Here is a 23420-nt window from a genome sequence, read left to right as displayed (position 1 = left end):
CATATGTTTTCATTACATAAAAGAAATGACAATTATGTGATATGATGGAGGTGTTGGCTAAGGCTCCAGTGGTAACCCTATTGCAGCACCCTATATAATTGTATGTGTTTGTGTCTATATATGCATATATAATCGTGTATCAAATCACCATGTTGTACCTTAAATTTTTTTTTAAGATTTTATTTATTTATTCATGAGAGACACACAGAGAGAGGCAGAGACCCAGGCAGAGGAAGAAGCAGGCTCCTGCAGGGAGCCTGATGTGGGACTGGATCCCTGGGACTCTGGGATTACGCCCCCAGGTCAAAGGCAGGCACCAAATTGCTGAGCCACCCAGGCATCCCTATTGTACCTTAAATTTACACAATATTAGATGTCAATTATATCTCATACATATTAGCTGTCAATTACATCCCATAAAATTTTTTTTAAGGAATATATTTTTATCAAGAGCTGATGGGGGTAGGTACGTGGGTAGCTCAGTGGTTGAGCATCTGCCTTCAGCTCAGGGCATGATCCCAGGGTCCTGGGATAGAGTCCCCCCATTGGGCTTCCCACAGGGAGCCTGCTTCTCCCTCTGCCAAGTCTCTGCCTCTCTCTGTGTCTCTCATGAATTAAAAAAAAATAAAAAGAGCTGACTAGATGTCAAGCCCTGTTCCAACTGGGGCCACAATGGGGGATAAACGATTAACTTTTGTGGCAGGGCATTGTAGCAGATGGAAAGGAATCACAAGGCAGGTCACAGACCCGCCGATCCAGCATTTATTTAGGTTGCCCTTTAAGTCCTGGGACACAACTGTAGGATTTTCTCTGCCCAGGCATTCACAGTGACCTTCCCTCTTGCCCAGACCAAACATGAGCCACGATGCTCTCCTCCCTACAGGCCCCAGGCATCTGCTCCCCCCACTCCTAAGGAGAACTGAGACCTGCTGACCACAGGACACATTTCCTGTCAAACCACATTGGGTGCTTACTTCCCCTCATCTACCCAACTTCCCCCACTGCAAATTCCACTCACGAGAGGAAAGCAATACCCTTTTCTGTTTGATTTGGAGACATTTTGCAGGCCTCAGAGGTCAGAGTAGGCTCCCCATGATGATGGTCTTTTTTTTTTTTTAACACAGATTTTAAGTAATCTCTACTCTCTCTCTCTCTATTAAATTTTTTTTTTATTTATTTGTTTGAATAAAAGAGAGTGAGAGAGGGATCCCTGGGTGGCGCAGCGGTTTAGCGCCTGCCTTAGGCCCAGGGCGCGATCCTGGAGACCCGGGATCAGTCCCACGTCGGGCTCCCGGTGCATGGAGCCTGCTTCTCCCTCTGCCTGTGTCTCTGCCTCTTTCTCTCTCTCTCTCTCTGTGACTATCATAAATAAATAAAAATTAAAAAAAAAAACCCTGAGAACAAGAGTCACATGCTCTAAAATGGTCTTTCTGAATAAAATTTGAATACAATTTCTCTTAATTTCAGATTTTGAAAAAATTTGACATCTCCAGAAAGTTTTTGTGCATTCTTCATTAGGTTAATTCCTAGATAACTTATAGTTTTGGTTTTTTTTTCCCTCCATAGATATCTTATTGTTTTTATCACTCTTGAGAAAGTTATCTGATTTTCCTTTAATTTCCTATTGATTATTGTTGGTATAGAAGAAGGTTAATGATTCTTTTTTTAATTGAGATGTAATTCACATAAAATCCATCCTTTTATTTTTTATTATTTTATTTTTTTATAATCAATGTTTTTTTTTTTTAAGATCTTATTTATTTATTCATTCATGAGAGACATAGAGACAGCAAGAGGCAGAGACACAGGCAGAGGGAGAAGCAGGCTCCATGCAGGGAGCCTGATGTGGGACTCGATCCCAGGACTCCAGAATCACGTCCTGGGCCAAAGGCAGGTGCTAAACTGCTGAGCCACCCAAGGATCCCCAAATCCATCCTTTTAAATCATATAATTCAATGGCTTTTAGAATATTCACACATTGGGGATCCCTGGGTGGCGCAGCGGTTTGGCGCCTGCCTTTGGCCCAGGGCGTGATCCTGGAGACCCGGGATCGAATCCCATGTCGGGCTCCCGGTGCATGGAGCCTGCTTCTCCCTCTGCCTGTGTCTCTGCCTCTCTCTCTCTCTCTGTGACTATCATAAATAATAAAATTAAAAAAAAAAGAATATTCACACATTGTACAATTGGCATCACTATCTAACCACAGAACATTTTCGTCACCCAAAAAAAGAAAATCCCTGCCCCTCCCCCCCCATCCTCACCATCCCCTCCAGCCCCTGGCCACCACTAGTCTCTTTTCTCTGATGATTTGTTCTGGACATTTCATAGGGAGATGGAATCCAACAATATCTGGCTTCTTCCAGTTAGCTTAATGTTTTCAAGTTTTAACATTGCAGTGTGGGTCAGCACTTCATTCCTTGTTACAACGGAGTAATATTCCATTGTATAAATACAGCACATTTTGTTTATCCATTTAACTGTTGATGGACACATGGATTGTTTCCCCTCTTTGCATATTATAAATAAGTCTGTGGTGAACATGCAAGTAGAAATATTTGTTAGTGCACCTGCTTTCAATTCCTCAGGGTTTCAGTGGAAAGCAGGGCCCCAAGGCCAGCTGCTTTCGTTGGCTTGCAGCCTCCTCCTCGAACCACTCCCAATTCTGCTTCCTCACCTTCCACTCTGATCTCCTGCCTCCTTTTTTTTTTTCTTTAAGATTCTATTTATTTATGCATGAGAGACACAGAAAGAGGCAGAGACATAAGCAGAGGGAGAAGCAGGCTTCCTGAGGGGAGCCCGATGTGGTACTCGATCCCAGGACCCCGGGATCATGCCCTGAGCTAAAGGCAGACGCTCAAGCACTGAGTCACCCAGGTGACCCAGGAACCTTTCTCAGCCTACCGCAATGAGCTTGATCGTTAATGAGCACAGAGACAGGCTCCTTTTTCCTGTGCTCTGCCAGCAGCTCCAGAATATAGCAGATACACAACCACTGAGGTATCCATGCACCCCTCCGGCCTCCTTATGAGCATCCTTGCAATGATATCTGGTCGACCCAGATGATGTGGGACCATCTCCCCAACTCACAACACTTAATCACACAGGCAAAGTTCCCTTTGTCAGGTAATATAGCATTCTTGGATCCCAGGAGAGTTAGGGTATGGCTATAGAGGCTTTTTAGAGACAGAGACAGGAGGATCAGTTAATAGTAGGAGATGTGACAACAGGAGCCAAGAGGTCAGAGGGTCTTAAGAAAGGGGCCAAGAGCCAAGCCCTGCAGGAGGATTCTAGAAGCTGGAGATGGCAAAGAAATGAAGTCTCTCCTGAAACCTCCAGGAAGGACACAACCCTGTTCACACCTTGATTTTAGACTTCTGATCTTCAGAACTATGAGAATGCATTTGCATTCTTTTTAAGCCCCTAAGTATTTTTTTTATTTTTATTTTTTAAGATTTTATTTATTTGGGCAGCCCCGGTGGCTCAGCAACTTAGTGCCACCTTCCACCCAGGGCGTGATCCTGGGGCCCTGGAATCGAGTCCCGCGTCGGGCTCCCTGCATGGAGCTTGCTTCTCCCTCTGCCTCCCTCTCTCTCTCATGAATTAATAAATTCATATTTTATTTATTAATTCATGAGAGACACAGAGAGAGAGGAAGAAACACAGACAGAGGGAGAATCAGGCTCCTTGCAGGGAGCCGGACGTGGGACTCGATCCCAGAATCCCGGGATCCAGCCCTAGGCCAAAGGCAGGCGCTCCACCGCTGAGCCACCCAGGCGCCCCTTCTAAATGCTTATTAATTAAAAATTAAAACCCAGGGCCTGGGTTTAAGTGCTCAGTGGCAACATGTGCTCTGAGTGGCTGCCATACTGGACAAGCAAAGAGAGAAGCCATTTCCATCCCTGCAGAACATTCTAACGGGCAGTGTTTATTAGGAGAATAAGACACAGTCTGTCATAGTACGTAAAGTTACAAAACCAGCCTGAAAGTAAGGTAGAGGGAAGAGAGAAGGAAATTGATAGCACCTAAAGCTGTCATATATTTTTTTAAAGATTTATTTATTTATTTATTTATGAGAGAGAGAGAGAGAGAGAGAGAGAGAGAGAGAGAGAGAGGCAGAGACACAGGAGGAGGGAGAAGCAGGCTCCATGCCAGGAGCCCGATGTGGGACTTGATTCCGGGACTCCAGGATCATGCCCTGGGCTGAAGGCGGCGCTAAACCACTGAGTACCTGGTCTGCCCAATAAAAAGTTTTAAAAAGATCAACATTACTTAAAAAGAGAGAGAGAGAAACAGAGTAAACGCCAAAAGAAATAAGAAAGACTGTGCATGGGCAGCCCGGGTGGCTCAGCGGTTTAATGCCGCCTTTGGCCTGGGGTGTGATCCTGGAGTCCCGGGATCGAGTCCCACATCGGGCTCCCTGCATGGAGCCTGTTTCTCCCTCTGCCTGTGTCTCTGCCTCTCTCTCTCTGTGTGTGTCTCTCATGAATAAGTAAATAAAATCTTAAAAAAAAAAAGACTGTGCAAAAGATCTTGCCTTTCAAGTTATCTATGGGGGATATGGGCTGAATTGTGTCCTCTCCAAATTCACATGCTGAAGCCCTTGCCCTCAATGTGGCTGTATTTGGAGAGGAGGTCTTTTTTTTTTTTTAAGATTTTTATTTATTTATTCATGATAGACACAGAGATAGAGAGAGAGGCAGAGACACAGACAGAGGGAGATGCAAACTCCATGCAGGGAGCCCGACGTGGGACCCGATCCCAGGACTCCAGGATCACGCCCTGGGCCAAAGGCAGGGGCTAAACCGCTAAGCCACCCAGGGATCCCCCTGGAGAGGAGGTCTTTAAGGGGGTAACTGAGGTAATGTGAGGGTCTAGGGTAGGGCCTCCCAACTCAGTAGGATTAGCTCCTTAGAAGCGGAGACACCAAGACACTGTATTGCTTGCCCTCTCCACGTGCCGGCCAGCAACCCACCAAGCCCCCGCGGCCTCGCCACGCCCACCGCACTCACTCATTGGCTGCGGCGGCCTAGGGGGCGTGGCCTCCATGTAACAATCGTGAATTTCAGCAGCTCAGGCCTTGTGGCAGGGAGGCTTGCTGCGGTGGCAAACAGGACAGCACCTGTACCTTCGCAAGGCCACCACACCTCCTCAGGTGGCTACTGTAGCCCGTGGCTTGGCACCTGCAAACAAGGAGGGACGCCTGGGAGAACTGGGGAGGGCTGGTGCGGGAGACATTAGTGCTGGTCCCCTAGTAGCTCCAGCTGTCCACCTCCTGGCCCACCGCAGAATAGCCAATGAATGCCTGGGGGAGGAAACATTTAAAAGCTGGGGGACTAGGACGCCTGGGTGCCTCAGAGGTTGAGGGGTCTGCCTTTGGCTAAGGGCGTGATCCCGGAGTCCCGGCATCGAGTCCCACATCCCGCACCCTGCATGGAGCCTGCTTCTCTCTCTGCCTATGTGTCTGTTTTTCTCTGTGTCTCTCATGAATAAATAAATAAAATGTTAAATAAATAAATAAATAAATAAATAAATAGATAGATAGATAGATAGATAGATAGATAGATAGATAGCTGGGGGACTATCTTCCATCTTCCCTCACCACTGCCATGTTGTTCCAGGGATGGAGCCCCAGTCAGCTTGGGTCCTTTCCTTAGTGGCTAGGATGAACTAGCTTCCTGCTGCCCCATGAATGAGCCACTGAAATTTGGAAGTTTGCGTTTCTGCAGCAGAACCTTGCCCATCCTTACTAATACAACTGATAGGCTCCAAATCTTAAAAAAAAAAAAAAATAAAAGTTCCAGGCATATAGATGGCTCAGTTGGTTATTTGCCTTAGGCTCAAGTCATAATCCTGGGGTCCCAGGAGAGAGCCCCAGGACAGGCTCCCTGCTCAGTGGGGAATCTACTTCTCCCTTCCCCTCTGCCTCTGTGATCTCTCTCACGCTCTCTCAAATATTTTAAAAATCTTTCACACTATTAGGAGATCCTCACCAGACTCACAATATGAGAAATGCCGTTGAGAGAAAAAGCAGGGGTTCCCTGGGTGGCTCAGCTGTTTAGCGCCTGCTTTCAGCCCAGGGCATGATCCTGGAGTCCCAGGATCGAGTCCTGCATCGGGCTCCCTGCATGGAGCCTGCTTCTCCCTCTGCCTGTGTCTCTGCCTCTCTCTCTCTGTGTCTCTCACGAATAAATAAATGAAATCTTAGAGAGAGAGAGAGAGAGAGAGAGAGAGAGAGAGAGAGAGAGAGAGAGAAAGCAACTCATCTCCCCTCCAGGGTGGGTCTTTTGCAAATATCCAGTAAAGTGTTCCTATGGATATTATTTAATGTTTGTCTCATACCTCTGGTGGAAGCTTGTTTATGAGTATGAGATGGTCCAGTGATTGTCAGGAAAAGGACTTCTAAGAGACTTTCAAAAGATTACTGCTAGATAAAGAATAACGGTGGCGCACACATTCCAGGGCAGATTTCAGAGAAAGGTGGTGGATGAAGTCTTAGAGTCATCAGAGCCTTCTCTGCCCACCTTCCCAGAATCAGCTGAAAGACCAATGTAAGAGGATGAATGATGGTCCCCCAAAATATATGGCCATGTTCTAACCCCCTGAACCTGTGACTATGATCAGTTTTGGGCAAAGGATCTTTTCAGATGTAATGCCTAATAATAGGTAAGGACTTCCTTTTGGGGGTGACAGGGATCCCTGGGTGGCGCAGCAGTTTAGCGCCTGCCTTTGGCCCAGGGCGCGATCCTGGAGACCCGGGATCGAATCCCACGTCGGGCTCCCGGTGCATGGAGCCTGCTTCTCCCTCTGCCTATGTCTCTGCCTCTCTCTCTCTCTCTGTGTGCCTATCATAAATAAATAAAAATTAAAAAAATTAACTAACCTTTTGGGGGTCACAGACATAGTGATGGTCAAACAATATGGAGAAAGTACGAAATTCTACTGCACTATTCATTTTAAAAATGGTTAATTTGGGCAGCCCCGGTGGCTCAGCGGTTTAGCGCCACCTTCAGCTCAGGGCATGATCCTGGAGACCGGGGATTGAGTACCATGTCAGGCTCCCTGCCTTGAGCCTGCTTCTCCCTCTGCCTGTGTCTCTGCCTCTCTCTCTCCCTCTGTCTCTCATGAATAAATAAATAAATAAAATATTTTTAAAAATAAAAAATAAAAATGGTTAATTTCAGGGCATTAACTGACTGGGTGGCTCAGTCAGTTAAGCATCTGACTCTTGATCTCAGCTCAGGTCTTGATCTCAGAGTTGTGAGTTTAAGCCCTGTGTTGGGCTCCATGCTGGGTGTGCAGCCTACTATAAAATTTTTTTAAATGGTTAATTTTATGTTATCTAGTGAATTTCACCTCAATTAAATAGTTCAATATACCAAAAAAAATAGTTCAATATTAAATACATTAGAAATCTATACGGGAAACTGTTGGCAAGGATGCAGAACAACCAGAACTCTCATTCACTGCTGGTGAGATGGAAAAAAATGGTATGATGGCTTTGGAAGGGAGTTTGGCAATTTCTTTTCTAAGATATTTTTTTATCTCCAGAGAGTTTTTTTTTTTTTAAGATTTTATTTACTTATTCATGAGAGACACAGAGAGAGACAGAGACACAGGCAGAGGGAGAAGCAGGCTCCATGCAGGGAGCCCGATGTGGGACTTGATCCTGGGTTCCCAGAATCAGGCCCTGGGCTGAAGGCAGTGCCAAACTGCTGAGCCACCCGAGCTGCGCCAGCAATTTCTTATAAAATTAAACATTCATCCACCCTAGGACTAGCGATCTCACTCCCAGGTATTTATCCAAGAGAAATGAACAACCATGTTCACACCGAGGCCTCAGACAAACATACTCAGCAGCTGTATCCAGAACAGTCCCAAAGTCCCCGAGCAGGTGTGCGAGGAAATAACTGCAGAGCCCCCAGCCAATGGCAAAGTGAAGGAACTGACAGGGAGGGAACATGAAGGAACTTTATGTTCATTGGGGTTTGGGGAACAAACACGGATGCATTTCTCAAAACTCCAAGAGTATACATGGAAATTCTGTGCATTTCATTTCATGTTATGGAAATTGCATCTTAAAAAAAAGGAATGTGAATATTGAACTCAGGTTAGTGATACACATTAGCTGAAGGATTGGGAGGAGGGCTGTCTTCTCATGTCTGCAAGTTATTTTAAAATGCATCCAAATACATGATGGATGGTTGGAGAGGGGTTGGCAGATGGCTAAGCATCTGACAAAGCAAGTACAGTAATACTTTCACACCTGTAGAATCCAGATGGATGGTGGGTCAGGTCAGGTACCTGAGGACACCTGGCACGGTTGCCAGTCCCAACACCCCAGTAATCTTTGAAAGTGGAAGGCCTTTCACATGGCTCTTGGTCTCACTCACCTGCTCATGTTCACTGGCCCCTTCTGTCCTCAGGCTCCATTTTCCCTCCAACAGGACTCCATGCACTACTTCTTCCTCCTCCTCCTCCTCCTCCTCCTCCTCCTCCTCCTCCTCCTCCTCTTCTTCTTCTTCTTCTTTCTTTTCTTCTTCTTTCTTCTTCTTTTTTCTTTTCTTCTTCTTTCTTCTTCTTCTTCTTCTTTCTTCTTTCTTCTTTTTTTTTAAGATTTTATTTATTTATTCACAAGACACACAGAGAGAGGCAGAGACACAGGCAGAGGGAGAAGCAGGCTCCCTGCAGGGAGCCCGAGGCAGGACTTGATCTCAGGACTCTGGGATCACGCCCCGAGCCCAAGGCAGATGCTCAACCGCTGAGCCACCCAAGCGTCCCAACTCCATGCACTTCTTAAGACATCATCCGTTCCAGCATCTCTACTGCCCAGCTCTAAGCAGGGACCCCCACAGCCTAGACCCAGAGCCCCAGTCCAGAGCTGCTTTGAGCCAGTTCCCAGACCACCTGCTTCTCCCCAGTGCCATCTCAGCCAAGGAACTGGCCTCCAGCAGGGTCTCAGACATCCTCTCTGACTCGTCCTGTCACCCACCATGTGTAACTGTTGCCAACTCCTATCTCCGCCCTGAGCTTCAGGTCCATTGGCTCCCCAAACCCTTGCTCCTCTTGCTTTGTCATTCCACCAGGCTGCCTGCACCCACCCCCACCCCCACTTTGGCCTAGTGGATCCATTTTCCACACGCCTGTCAGAAGTAAGGTTTAGCCTCCAGGCAGATGACCCAGTCACTATTTTCTATGAGCACCTAAGTCTCCAGGGCTCTTCCCTGTCCATGTCTGTAGCAACGCCTTCGAGCTTCACCAGGACCTGCCAACCCCCCTGCTGGGTCCAGGTGCTAGCTCCTTCCCCCTTGCAGTGCCCTGTCCCAGCCAGTGCAGGAGCCCAGTGCTGCCCACAGGATCTGGTGTGTCGTGGGTACATGTCCCACAAGCCTGACTGTTGGCTGAATAGTCCCTGTGGTTCTCAACCCCCGTGCCTCCCCTGCCTTGGGAGCCCAAACGGCATTTCCGTGCTGTGCCTCAGGACACTGGAACTTTGATTAGTCTAAGAACAAAACACGAGACTTCAGCATCCCTCCTGCAAGCGACCAACGCAGAGGGCCAATGAGACCGGACAGGAGTCTGCCGAGGGGTTTCCAGGAAGCGTTCCCTCACTCATGGGGAGAGACAGAAGAGTTCCCTCTTTACTTTTACATGGACACTGCCAGATGCTAGCCAACTTGCAATCCTGAGGGGATGACCAGCAGTATGAAAGCTGGCCCTAGCGGGTCTAGAGTCCACTCCAACTTGACCAACTCCAGAACTGTCCTGCTGACCTTCCTGAGATGCTGGACTCCTAGCTGTTTAGGCCAACTGAGTTAGGAGCTTTGAGTCACAGGTGAAGTCATCCTCACTCAATATGGGTGAATTGGAAGAAATTCATGCATCCTGCAATTTTTATGTAAACTTAGAGCTTACCAGCGTAGACCAGTAAGCAGTGGAAGAGCTCCATCCCCCTGACCTCACCACCTCCCAACACCATGGCACTGGGGAAACAGGTGTGTTACTATACGAATTTTTTTTAAATTTTTTTTTAATTTTTTATTTAATAATGATAGTCACACACAGAGAGAGAGAGGCAGAGACATAGGCAGAGGAAGAAACAGGCTCCATGCACTAGGAGCCCGATGTGGGATTCGATCCCGGGTCTCCAGGATCGCGCCCTGGGCCAAAGGCAGGCGCTAAACCGCTGCGCCACCCAGGGATCCCCACTATACGAATTTTGAGGCAACGCACACATTCAGTCTGTAGTGCTCAGGGCTCCTGTTTCTTCTCATCCCTGGAATCCAGTCCTGTTGGCCTTCCCTGGGTTGTGCAGAGGCAGTGCTATGCAGCTCACCCCTGTATCTCTGCATACTGAGGCTGGCCCAAAACAGAGAATCAGGAACCATGGGAGGCAGGTGCCAACTGCTAAGGAAAGCATGGCCTGTTTTAGGCACCGATCCCACAGTGTAATCACAAATGTCAGGCTGCTAAGAGAACAGACCCAGGTCTTGTCATTCCCAGGGCGAGGGATGGTGGGGGCAGCATAGAAAGGCGAGACTGCAGGGTTTTTAAAATAACTGCATCCTTTAATGGCAGTAATACAATTATTGGATTAAGAGACCACAGGAGAAAGGGCAGGTGACATTTCTGGAAGACAGATAAGGAGTACAAAAAGGGAGCCGGGACAGTCATGCGATGATCATTGTAAAAATACAGTACGTTATATACATATTTGCACCATCAACTCTCAACTCTGAAGTAGTATTTACACTTTTGTTACAATCCTGGTTAGAGAACATTTTGTTTTTAAAAGCTTAGCCTGATGGCAAATGAAAATTTCGGGGGAATTCATAGTCCCATGAGGTTCTTAGGCTGAATATTCCGACAGGAGGGTTCCAGCTTCTATTTCATCCACAGATTTCGGTTTTAAAAAAAGTATTTAATTTTGCTTTTACAAAAGAAAATTCTGAAAGGAGGAAGAAAAAAAAATCCACAGCCACACTGTGTATTCTTATTTTACAAACACCAAGGGCTACAGCCCTTTGCTTCAAGGCCAACACTGGTGGCTGAAGAAAAATCTCACTAATGATTGTTTAAAAACAACAAAAACAGAAAAGACAAAGACAAACCAAACCTGATCACGGCGCACTGACCCTGTGGGCTGCCTTCTCCCGCCCTAGCTTCCAGCCCCAACTCAATGACTGTTTTTTCTTTTTCTGGGGACAGGAGTTTGGTATAGGAGCCTCACTTACCTCCCACCCCAAGGAGCTGGGAGGGGAAACCCTTTGGCTGGGTCATCAGGTTTCCTCATTATTAGTAAGGAAGAGGTGGGGGCCTTACACAAGCCAAGTGTGGTGATGGGATGAGGAGAAAAAGGCAAGAGGCGGCCAGCAGGTGCTAACACACAGACGGGAAGGACCTTCGAGCCCCAGGCTGGCCTCCCCAAGGCCACCTCCACAGGGTGGGCCCTCCTCCGGAGCTCTGTAGACAGAGCTGGACCTCAGCCAGGGTCCTGGGGCAGGTAGGGAGAGCCCAGTGGAGACGTCTCTTCTCCCATCCCGGCTCAGCCAGAGAAGGGGAGCAGGATGTAGACTTCTGGTTCCTCGCCTTCCACCTGCAAGCAGGGGGTCCCACTGGGCTGTTCCTAGAGGAGCCCAGCAGCCCCCCACCCTGCCCTGACTAGCCTCTGCCCTTTCCTCAAGCCCCCCAAATCTACCACTGTGACATGCCTTTGAACCCATGCACCGTCAGCTGGGAAGAAAACCAAACACACCAATACCACGGGCCCTATGTTAGACAAGGTGCAAAGGATGTTCGAAGTGAGCGGAGAGCAGAAAACACTTTGCCAAGAATCACCCGGGGCTCCCAGCAGCGGGAGCCTGGTGGAGCGGCCACACCGCGGATCCTTGAGCTATCCCCATTAGGGCTGGGGCCAGCACACTGGGTGCTCTGGCTCCTGAGGACCAGGAAAGACCTCAGCCTGGAGGGGAAGAGGGCGTGGCTGCGACGGAACAGGACAGGGGCTAATACTGACAGACAACACACGGTCTGTGGAGGCTGCCTCCTGGAGGCAGCTTTAGGTATGCCACTCCACACCAGCCCTGCCACCTCCAGGTCCATCTCTCACCCTGGAGTCTTCTGATGTGGGCGGAGGGTGTGTGGGTCTGAGGACGAACTCTGGACGGAGGGCAGCAGGGAGGCTGGGCTGTGAATCCGCATGAGATAGGAGCAGAAGGGGCTTGCTTCTCCTGGACCAGGCAGCTTCCAAGGGCTCTCTGCCTTTCTTTTGAGTGGTTTCCTTCCTTCGGTCCCTGAAACAGGTCAGGGCCTGCCCACTGTCTTGGCTTCCTCTCTCCTCACTCATAAGGGGTGAGCAGCATTTGGTGCCTTTGGACACCTACTGTTCCCTTTGTCCTCCGGGGGTGGGCGGGGGGCCGAGGATGGGCCAGGCTTTGCCCAGAAAACCCACTGGACCCCCAGCCACCAGACTGGGGCTCCAGCCTTTAGAGAGTCCCTGACAACTGAGCCCGGCCAGAAGGAGTGCCAGCTGGGGCTGAGGCTCAGAGGACTGGCCACTGCTCATGTACACAAGTAGGTTTTCCTGGCGGAGGCCTGGGAGCCCCACAGCACTGACCAGAACTGAGTGAAAATGGTTATATACAATTTATATGCTGTAAAGAAAGTACTACTTAAAAAGAGAGAAACAAAAAGAGAAAGCGAGAGAGAGAGAGAGAGAAAGCGAGAGAGATGGAGAGGAGAGGAAAAAAAAAAAAACAAAACACCCGGAGCCCCCCTCCCCCCAAGTTCCCAACTCTGGTTGCTGCCCTTAAATATTGCCCTGGGAAGGGTGGGGTGCAGGGAGCACTTGACTCCACCTTAACACTACTGGCAAAAGGGGGAGGCAGTGGGGTCAAAGCCTTTAAAAACATCTTTCAGGGACCCCGCGTCCTGCTCACCCTCGCGGGCTGGGCTGTTGCCAGCAAATGGGCTCCCAGAGCCCGTCTTGGGCGTCTGTTTCACAGTCCCAAAGAGGGTAGGCACCGGCAGGTTGTGCACACCAGGCTGGGGTGAGGCACCCTCTGGTGGCGGGGCGCCAGGAGTAGTGGCGGGGGCTGCTGCAGCCTTGGGCCGGGGCCGGTTGTAACTGTTGTATCTGTCTGTGGCTGTGGCTGCACTGCCATCTGCACTGGACTTCCCAGATTCTGGCTGTTCCAGGGCGGACTTACGGATGAAGGGGGGCTCCTTGGCCTTCGTGGCCGAGCTCTTGCCATTGCCCTCGGGGCCCTTAGGCTGGGCGCCTGCATCAGCAACCGGCTCCGTAGTAGTTTTGCCACCTGCGTTGGGAGTCCTGGGGTCATAGAGGCTGATGCCACTCAGCACACTGCTCTGGCTGCTCCCACTGCCCTGGCCCAGCCCACCGGCAGCCAGCACTCGGGGGTCGTAGGGGGCGGTGGCTGGTGGGGAGGACTCCCCGCTGGGGCTGCCAGCTGGAGAGGATGCTTCAGTGGGGCCAGGCTTGGCAGCCCGGGAGGAGGCAGCAGAGTCTGCTGGTTTCTGAAGCCGAGGGTCGGTTGGTGCCTTCCGCACCCGGGGGTCACTGGGCTTGTCGCTGGAGCCAGGGGCTGCTGAGGGGCCCGTGGCATTGACGGTCTTAAGGATGCGAGAGAGGAGCTCAAAGTCAGGCAGGTTAGACCCGGATGTGCCAGGGTCTGTGGAGGTGCCCAGGCGCGGTCGAGGGTTGGGGGGTCCTGTGGCAGTGGCACGGTGCAGCCTGGGATCCAGGGTGGGCATGGACTGCAGGGCCGCAGGGAGAGGGGGGACCGCGTCCTGCTTGGGGATGGGCAAGGGAATCAGGTCTTCAGGGTTCCAGAGCACAGTGCGGGCGAAGCTTGGCTTGCTCAGGGTCACATCTTTCTTGATGTGGCTAAACTGCTGCAGCTGGGATCTTGGGTCCCGCAGTGGGTGTCCAGGGAGAGGGTCCAGGGGAATGGTCATGGCCTTCTCCCGTAGGACCCGCTCCCCTTCCTCCTCTTCTGCAGGGGGTGGTCCAGACCCCTTGGAGCCTCCGGGGCCTGCAGGGTTGGAATGAAGGCCGCCTTCGGGTTTTGGGATGGGCAGGGAGCGAGCCAACCGAGGGTCGGAGGGCCCTGTGTCTCCTGGGCCAGACCCGCTGGAAGCCTCGGCGTGGCGGGTGAGTCTGGGGTCCCGGCTGAGGCGAGGGTCAGCCAGCCGGCCTCCTGTAGGGTGTCCTTTCTGGAGGCGGGGATCTCCTAGCCCACTGTTGCTCAGGTCCCCGACGGAAGCCTGGGGTCTGCTAGAGGTCTGCTGTCTCAAGGTCTTCAGGATGGAAGTGACGCTGCTCCCACCCTCATCCTCATCACTAGAGTACCAGTTTCCCGTGTCACCTAAGGAAGAACAGAGGAGGAGGGAGGTGAGTGACCACATGTGGTACCAGCCCTTGTGGACCCCACAGCAGCCCACTGGGTGAACGGCTCCTCTGCCTTACCTCTGACAACCTCAGTTTCCCCTCCCTTGGCAGGCGGCCATGAACAGACACTGAGCTTAGGCGGGCTGAGCCTGGCAGGTCACTAGCTAATGTTTCTAGACCTTTCCCCCATGTGCCAGCACTGCTCTAAGTGCTTGGTCTTATTAATTCTCACAACCACCCAGGAAGCAGTATTATCAAGCCCTGTTGACAGATGAGAAAGCAGAGGTGTGGACAGTGCCATGAGATCAGGGGCAGAGCAGGGACTGAGCTCCGCACCCTAGCCCAGGGCCCTGTCACCTCGTCCTCACCCTCCACAGACTGAGGTCCCAACACGGCAGGCCCAGCCCTGGGCAGCTGGGCGCAGCTACCACTGACTCTGCTCTCACTTGGGGCTCACAGACACTGGTCCCCAGGCCCCTTGCCATGTTACCATGGGAAGGGCAGTCACCGGCTGATGAGAGGCGGGGCCGGGTGGGCTCAGAAACTGGCCTAAGTCCAACCTTCTGGGCAGGTAAAACCAGAGCCACCAATGGAGGGTGCTGTCCCCTCTTCCCCCTGTCCCCACCTGCTCCTGGGCTCCCACAAGGGCCACCTGTGGCCTCAAGCTCCTGGTTCTAAACACCATTTGTCTACCCCATTTCCTCCTGGGCTGGATGCCATCAGGTCCACTGTGTAGCACCGAGCGATCTGGCAGGTGGGACTGACTGTTACTGGTTGATGTCAGCAACTAGCTGTCATCTGCTGACTTTCTGAGAACATGGTCTAGGGAAAGGGGCTGTGAGCCTCTCCTTTCAGCCTTCTCTCTAAGGGCGCAGAAGGGAAATCCTGTTGGCTGCGGTCTCCTCCAGGGACCAGCCCACCTCCCTCCTTGATGGGATCAGGGTCTTTCTTGACCCTCAAGACACAGAACAGCAGCCCTGACTTCCAATTTTCTTAGGGACATGCAATGCAGCATCCGCAGCCTGGCTTCACGGCCCTGGGCCAAGGATCCTTCCTGGCCACAGGCTCCTTTCCGACACAAACCCCCACCTAGGCCTTCCCCACCGCTCCACTGCACAGTGGCCCAGGGGGCCCGTGCCTGTCTGGGGAAGCCCCTGCCCCTGGGGAGGACACATGCCTTCCTCATTCTCCCGGTCCTGCTTGCTGCTCTCAGCCAGCCTCCTCGCTCTCTCCTCCTCCTCCTGCTGCTTCTGCTGGATCCTCAGGTACAGGGCCCTCTGGGCTGAGGGCAGGAAGTCGGGGACAGCGGCGCCCGGCTTCGGCCGGCCTGGGGGCCCTCCCTCAGAGAAGCTGTCAGGCTCCAGAGGGGGCTCGGGGAAGAGGTGCTCCCCCGGCTCCCCCGGCAGCTCTTCGTAGCGCCCGTAGTCCTCTGTGGCAGGGAAGAACCAGGGTTCGTGTCGGGAAGGGCCTCGTAGCCAACTCCAGCCCACCTGTGCACCCTTGACCAGAGAACCACCCCCCAATGGTGATGGGTGACAACGTGCAGCCCAACCCTTCCTACCCTCCCAGGACGGTCCCCACAGAAAGCCCGACAGCAGCCAACAAGGGGATCCCCACCCAGGATGCAGCCACTGAAAATGGGGTTCACAGCACAATTTGGTGATGTGGGCAAATGCTGAACATAGGACGGAACGTCATACAGATGTTTATAAAACGCAAAGAAAAGGCTTTGAAGACAGACAGAAAACAGTCCCCCTGGGAACGAGACTGGGCAGACAGGGCTGAAGGGTCTTTCACTTTTGACCCCACATGCTTTTGGATCTCCTCTAATTACTGGCAATGAAGATTCACTTTACGGTTTCTTTATAATAGCCAGAACAGAAAAACACTGCATGTCATAGAGAGCTCGGAGCTCGTAATACGAGCTCAACCATGGTGAACAAAAACTTATGAACAGGGATGCCTGGGTGGCTCAGCAGTTTAGAGTCTGCCTTTGCCTCAGGGCATCTGATCCCAGTGTTCCAAGAGTGAATCCCACATCGATCTCCCTGCATGGAGCCTGCTTCTCCCTCTGCCTGTGTCTCTGCCTCTCTCTCTCTCTCTCTCTCTCTCTCTCTCTCTCTCTGTCTCTCATGAATAAATAAATAAAATCTTAAAACAACAACAACAACAACAACTTATAAACAGAAGGAAATAATCAAAATGTTGCTATGGTCACATGCCAAACCAGGAGGCCCCTGGGTCATTCCTGCTCCTCCCACCTTTGTGGGTTCTGGCACCCCACAAATCCTCCTCAGTATGCTGCTGCAGTTAAGGCCAGGGCCAGTGGGTGCTTCTCCCACCCAGCATCTAGGAAGCACGAGGCTGAAGGCTCTGCCTTCACTCCAGCAAGGTGGGCAGATGCCTGACATCAGCCACCAATCTCCACAAACTCTACCCACATCAGAGCCCGGGTGGGGGAAGAAGGTGGCTGTACAGGGAGACCATGTGCATGTGTGTATGCTTGTTGAGACATCGTCTGGTCAGCGCTGCCCCATACACATAGGATGTCCGGCAGGGACAAGATGTTCCACAGCTGCACTGTGCAACTTGCCACCACCACCCTCCACGGGGCTACTGAGTGTCTGAATATGGCCAGTGCTACCAAGAAAGTAAAGCTGTAATTTAAGTTAAACTTAGAGACTTAAAATGATTTGTAAATATTTCATCCCTGAAGTGTATAAGGCAAAAAGTGAAATGTCATCTTCTTCTAAGCCCCTAAACTTCAGAACATGTGAGCTCAGTGTGGAAGCCTATGCTATGCGGCGCCCTAGTGCGGAGCTGGGCTCACTCAGTGAAAAAGCAGTCGCAGGCCCCCCTGCGTGGAACCTACGGCCAGAGCGAATTTCCCAAGGCTGTAGAGCTGTGAATATAGTAAAAACCACTGAGCAGTATAATTTAAAAGGGTAGATTTCCTGATATAGGAATTAGAGTGAATTACTCTAGAAACACTTACTGTTAACAGCTTGATGGACTTGCTTTTCCTCCACACCCAGACCCTTTTCCATATATTTATGAAAAAAAGGGAACCACAGCACCGCCCTCACAAAGCCTGCTTTCCTGACCTGAGAACATGTCACTTATCTTTCTAAAGCTCCTGCTCCTTGCCCCCAAATACCTGCTCTCATGGCTTTGAACACTACCTACACCAGATGCCAGAGACTCACACTGACCTCCAGTCTAGCAGTCTTTCTGACACCCCTCAACATTTCCACACAGTTATCAAATGGGCGTCTCTTGCTTAAGGTAGCAGCCAAAGCAGAGATGCTCCCCACCCACCGCAATCTGGCTCTCTCCAGTAGGACTTCCCGGCATCGGGGATGGCATGAGCACCCACCCAGTGACTCTGCCCCACGGCCGGCATCCCCCTCTGCTCCTTCCTGCCCTATAACATGTATACGGGGAGACACACTGACCCCATGGCACTATCTCCACACCATGAAGCCCAGCTTTGCTAATTCGTGCCCCATTGCAGGCGCCTCTGCCCAAGATGACTCCACAGCAGCCCAGAAGCTGTGATGAATCCACTGCAGCCTCAACTACCCATCACCCTCAAATGCCTCTGCCTGTACCCTTTCATTCTTGCAATGAGGCCACCTCACCAGGGCTGTCAGAGTCCCACATAGGGACTTCTCTCTCCTGTCTTCCCTTTCCAAGCTACATGGCTGCCTCTGCTTTTCTCACCCGAGCTGAGTGGCCTGGGGTCTCTGCACCTTGGCTTCCTCCCCTTCACGCTCCAACATTCACTTTTCAGAGATGCCTCTGTTGATTGTCCCCACATGGTACCGATGCTCTTGACCTGCCTCTGCCATAAGCACTGTTTGACTTTCTCGAGAAACGATCGATGCTGAGATGAGCTTCCACGCTTACTTACGCTTTTCCTGTTTCCCTCAACCACAATGTGGCTAAGGCAAGGACCATGGCTGCCCTGTTGGCTCTGACCCTGGGCCTGGCACCAAGCCCGGGAGCTGGCAGTAGCAGACTCACCCTATCCTTCCCAAAGGCCATGGCACAGTCGGCCGACCACCCTGACTGGCAGACATTTAAATTGTTACCAATACACATTCTTGTTCGAATAAGGAAGGAAGGAAAGGAAGGAAGGAAGATGGTCAGTCATGGGGACAGAACAAGCAGAGGCGTAAGGCTAACACCCTCAACTCCAAGCTGAGAACCATCTGGAAAGAGGCCGCTTTGGAGAGGAAGCCTCCACCTTAAAGCCCACGACCATTCTATATCTGCTCTTCTGACTTCTCATGGTCCCGATTCCAGGCACAGCCAGCAAAATTTGTAAAGCATTAAATAAATTACACTGATAGTATCACAAGACTCCTTTCAACCTCAACAGGGTAGCGAATGCCTCATCACTGAAAACGTGCAACCACTCACGGGACAGAGATGCAGTTGGATTCATGCTCTGAAAGACTCGGGCCGAGGAGAAAACCCAAGTCTTCCTGACTATGTTCCCCAGAAACTGCAGTGGCACCCCAGCCCCCACCCAGCCCTGCATACCTGCGTCCCCAATGAGTCCCGGCTCCATCTCCATGCCCTCCTGCTGCTGGTAAAAGTTTTCATAGAAGTTCTGGGATGGTGGGATGGGGGGCATCATTCCAGAATGTGGGGAGTCTCCAGGACCATAGGGCATCATTGGGGGGCCACCAGGTCCCATAGGTGGGCCAGGGTTCATGCCAGGGCCCATCGGCATGTCGGGGTGCATGTCAGGGTGCATGTCGGGGTGCATGTCAGGATGCATGTCAGGATGCATGTCGGGATGCATTGGGCCCCCCATTGGCCCCGGGGGGCCCATGTTGGGCCCAGGGCCCATTGGCCCTGGCGGTCCTCCGGGTCCAGGGAACCTAGGAGGAAGAGAGGGTAACCGTGAGGGGGCTGCAGCGCAAGAGTGGTTAGCCACCCCCCTGAGGAGACATGGAGGTGCCCACGTGGTTGGTCACCAAGGGCTCAGACCAGGCTCACAGTGACAGGTCCCCGGCACAGAGGAGCCTGGCTGAGGCCAGAACTGGCCCACCAGCCTGACTCTGGGGGCCCAAGGCACTCACCTCACGCCCAGCTTCTCTGCCAGCTGGCCTGTGGGCCGTACTACGATCTCAAACAAGGAGGGGATCTTCTTGTTGTACATGTCCTGCTGCTGCTGCAGCTGCTGCGGGGACAGTGGCTCATGCACTGGCATAGGCATCTGGGGGGGCCCAGGGGGTGGGGGCGGAGGCGGGGGTGGGGGTGGGGGTCCGCCCTGCATGGGCCTGCCATTGGGAGAGGTCGGAGCCGGGGGGCCAGGGGGCCGAGGAGGGGTGGGCAGGAGGCCCACGCCCGGGGGTGGTTTGGGCAGGGGGTTGATGCCCTGCTTCTTCAGTTCCTCCACTTCCTTCTCATCCTCTGCGCCCGCTTCCGCGTCGTCAGCCAACATCTGTAGGTGAGAACAAAGGGAGAGATAGGACCAGGAGGGGGCAAGGAATGCGCCTTCCAGGTGGGGAGCCAAATTTTCAGAGGAAAACCCAAAAACACAAGGACCTGCAGCCCTCCCCAACATAAAGCCAAGGAGCACAAAGCCTCTTCAGCACAAAAATCATCATCCCCCACCACTGTCGCATTGGCTCTGTGACCAGCTGGCAGGGGGAGCCAGTCCTGTTTGCAGCAAAACATACAAAACCTAAAAGGTACTGGTTTTCCTCCTTTGGAATTGCATAATTCAACAGCATTAAGCAGTCATGAGGTTGTACAACTACTACCTCTACCTGGTTCCAGAACTTTCTTTTCCCATCACCCCAAAAGAAGGCCCCACACCTATTAGTAGTCATTCCCCTTCCCCCTCCTCCAGGCCCTGGCAATCACTACTCTGCTTGCCACTCTACAATCTGCTTATTCCAGACAGGTCATATAAACAGAATCATACACTGTGTGGTCTTCTGTGATTGGCTTCTTTCACGTGGCATGCTTGCCAGGTTTATCCGTGCTGTAGCGAGTTACCTACTTGATGGCTAATAAGCCAGTGTCCTGTTTGGATTTTAAGGGGTTTCTCACTATACTCTTATAGTCAGACTCCAAATCCTTACCATGACCCACAGAGCTTGACCGCAGGGCTAGGTGTCTAGAGAGGACAGTGCCACACCTCTGTGGCTTCACTTCCTTCATGCAGCTCCAATGTTGGGGTCTCTAACTCTAGATCACCTTAGAGTGACTGTCCTGGTCTTCTATGTTCACTGCTGGGATTCTATCAGCACCCTTCAAAGTAGTGCACCAGCTCTGTAGGATTTTATGCGTAGCTGTGTTCGAGTTTACTCCTGGCTCACACAACAGCTGTCAACTGTACAAGGGCAGGACTATTTTGTGCCTGGGGCCTAGCATAGAACACGAGACAGGGTAGATGGAACTTCTGGAGCAGAATGTCTCACCAATCACGATCCAATGCAGAGAAAACACAGCAGTTTTGACTGCTTTTCTTAGGACTGCTTGCAACCTTGGTCTGTGGCTGGTGTCTGGGAAGCTGGATTTCAGGGCAGGAAGTCCCCCCAAGTATTCCCTGACTAATAACAGGTGCTGTCTCTCAACTGTTTATACAATGTGCTTTCTGAAACACAGAAACACACCCTGGGCACTGACCAAACCTCCATCACGCATCTGCATTTGAGAACATTCCACAAGTCCTGCCATAACCTGAGGAGTTAAGCACGGCCCTCATGACTGCATGCAGCAAGGACTCTATTAAGATGGTGCCTGGTTTCTCCAGCCTTTCCCCACTGTGCCTGTATGCTTGGTCCTGGGAGCCCCCCTCATTAAGTCATCGAACCTGTGCTTGGGTCATCTCAGGGACCTCAGCACAGATGCCTTAGTGCACCCTAACATGGGGCTCAGAGATGTTCCGCCTCCAGCACCTCACCCTCAGCATAACCCAAGACAACCAGCCCTGCTCCTCCACCCAGGTGGTGGGTGGTGGGAGCAGGGCCTTCAGGTGGGTGTCAGGTCCTTCTCGGCTTTTCTCTCTCCTTGCTGTCAGAATAGTCTACACACAGGGACAGCAGGGCCCAGGAGGAATCTGGCTCCAAGGGAGCCAGAATACTTAAGACAATCGATCAATAGAAAACATGTGTCTCTTAGAGCCCTACTGCCCAAGGTGTGATCTGAGTGTGAACCAGCAATGCAGAGGGACCTACTGAACTGGAACCACACTTTTAACACCTGCCTAGGGTAACGCAGGACACACTGCCCAGAACCAGCAGTGTCTTTCAGCACTGCTCTCAGTGGTGAGCCAGGCAGGGGTAGACTCCATGTGCTTCACTGCCTCCACACACTGCTCACTTCCTGCCCAGTGAGCGGGCCCCTTGGCCTCTTCTGGCTCAACCATGTGCGTGCAGCTGCTGCACATGCTTAGACATGCCTCTCTTACTCTTTACTTCCTGTCACTCACCCTAAGGGGTGGCAAGGTGTCACCTCCTCTCACCAAGCCTCTGAATATCAACCTGTCAGGGAGCCTCTGGGCTCCCTACACGTTCCCTCCAGTGCCTCGAACCTAGTGCTCTATCAGGATCTGCCCGATGACTGACTTCATCTTGTTACTGCATCCCCACAACCCAGGACAGCACCCAGCAGAAGTTAGGCACTGTAGCACATGCACTGGATCAATAAGCAAGGAAAACAAACACATGTATCTCCCCTCCTGCCTTCCCCAGACTCCTGAGAACAGTGGCTGCTTAACATCAGCAGAGGATGGGAGAGGTGAGAGGGTGGGGGGCACCTGGGGGGCACAAAGAATCAAGGCTTTGGCTAGCCTGGCTGGGCTATTTGGTGTTCCCCTGAGGGTCTCCCCTGCACAGCACCCCTGCCTCTGCCTCCCCGAAGCCCTGTCCACTGTCATACCTTCAGTTACTGCCCTGCCCGCTCTGAGCAGAGGCTCCCAGACCCATCTATGTGCAGAGCTGCAGGTATGAGTTTGACCCCATCACACTTCATTCCACCTGGCTTCTCCTCCTCCACCAGGAGAGGACCCACAAGCTAGATTCTTGTGAATGATGGACCCTCTATTTCCTAAACCTCAAACCAGGATGAGGGTTCCACTCCCACACAGTTCCCAAGCTACTGCCTGGACCTCCCACCTGAGTGGCTTACCTGCCCCTCCACACCCTCACCCTCTGTCTTGGACCCCTTGTAGCCTCTGGCTGGGACTCTGCACCCCAGCCTCCCACCTAGTCTCTAGTCTCCCTCTCCCTCCCACCATTCTCTGCACGCTGACAGACCAAACATCAATCACAAAGATGGCCACATCTCTGCACCACTAGATCCTTCTGTCAGGGTAACTTGATGCCCTCAGGTAGAAGGCAAAACCTAACAAGGTTATACCTCATTAAACAGGAACAACGTTGGCCACAACGTCCTCCCGTGCTGTGGAGGGGGCGGCAGGCTCTGGCCACTGAAAGGGCCACGCTCCCTTCGCCTCCCAAGCTCAGAGCCAGAATGCCCCACTCAATCCCTCCTTGCAGTGCTGCCTTCTCTACCCTAGGGCGGCTCTTTCTTCAGGTGGCCTCCTGACACCTGCTTCTGACAGCCTCCAGAGACCAGGTTTGCCTGCCGTAAACAGGATGCGTTTCTCAGTACCACCTAACAGATGGAGATACCTGGCCAACATCTCTTTCTCCATTAGACTCAAAAGCTCTGGATGGTAAGGATACTATGACTTCTTTGCTACTGTTTGCCCCCCCAGCACAGCGCTCAGCACACACTGGGCACTTAATTCACGATTAACAGAAGGAACTGGAGCTCTCACCCAGTGATTGAGCAGGGCTGCTGCTCCCCGGTGAGTGGGCCTCCCCTCAAGCTCTTAAGAGCCCACGCACAGGACTTCAGCTTCTCAGCAACTGGGGCTTCATCTCCCACCCCCTTGCGGCAAGATTCTCACATCCCAGCCTACTGTCCAGCTGGAAGATACTCCTCAGTCCAGGATTTCACTTCCTTGCCCCTCCCTCAGACC

At 51.9% G+C, this 23420-nt stretch overlaps 1 protein-coding gene across 7 annotated transcripts in view; it reads right to left on the bottom strand.

The window, feature by feature from the left end:
- Window positions 1-10537: 10537 nt before the first annotated feature.
- The window catches only part of ZC3H4 (zinc finger CCCH-type containing 4), a 46413-nt gene continuing 33530 nt past the window's right edge, over window positions 10538-23420 (bottom strand). For 6 of the 7 annotated variants that reach the window (XM_055310545.1, XM_055310543.1, XM_055310547.1 and 3 more), the window contains 4 exons: window positions 19501-19865; window positions 18956-19299; window positions 15585-15836; window positions 10538-14384 (listed from right to left, as the gene is read on the bottom strand). In XM_055310545.1, the coding sequence (XP_055166520.1) occupies window positions 12862-14384; window positions 15585-15836; window positions 18956-19299; window positions 19501-19865 (2484 nt within the window). In that variant the 3' untranslated portion in view covers window positions 10538-12861. The remainder of the gene's footprint in view (window positions 14385-15584; window positions 15837-18955; window positions 19300-19500; window positions 19866-23420) is intronic. The other variant, XM_055310550.1, reaches the window with a different exon arrangement.

The sequence above is a fragment of the Nyctereutes procyonoides genome, unplaced genomic scaffold (assembly GCF_905146905.1).
Source record: "Nyctereutes procyonoides isolate TBG_1078 unplaced genomic scaffold, NYPRO_anot_genome, whole genome shotgun sequence".
NCBI classification, from domain to species: Eukaryota; Metazoa; Chordata; class Mammalia; order Carnivora; family Canidae; genus Nyctereutes; species Nyctereutes procyonoides.
Note: the sequence above shows the minus strand (reverse complement) of the source record. Positions and strands in the feature narration are given on the sequence as shown.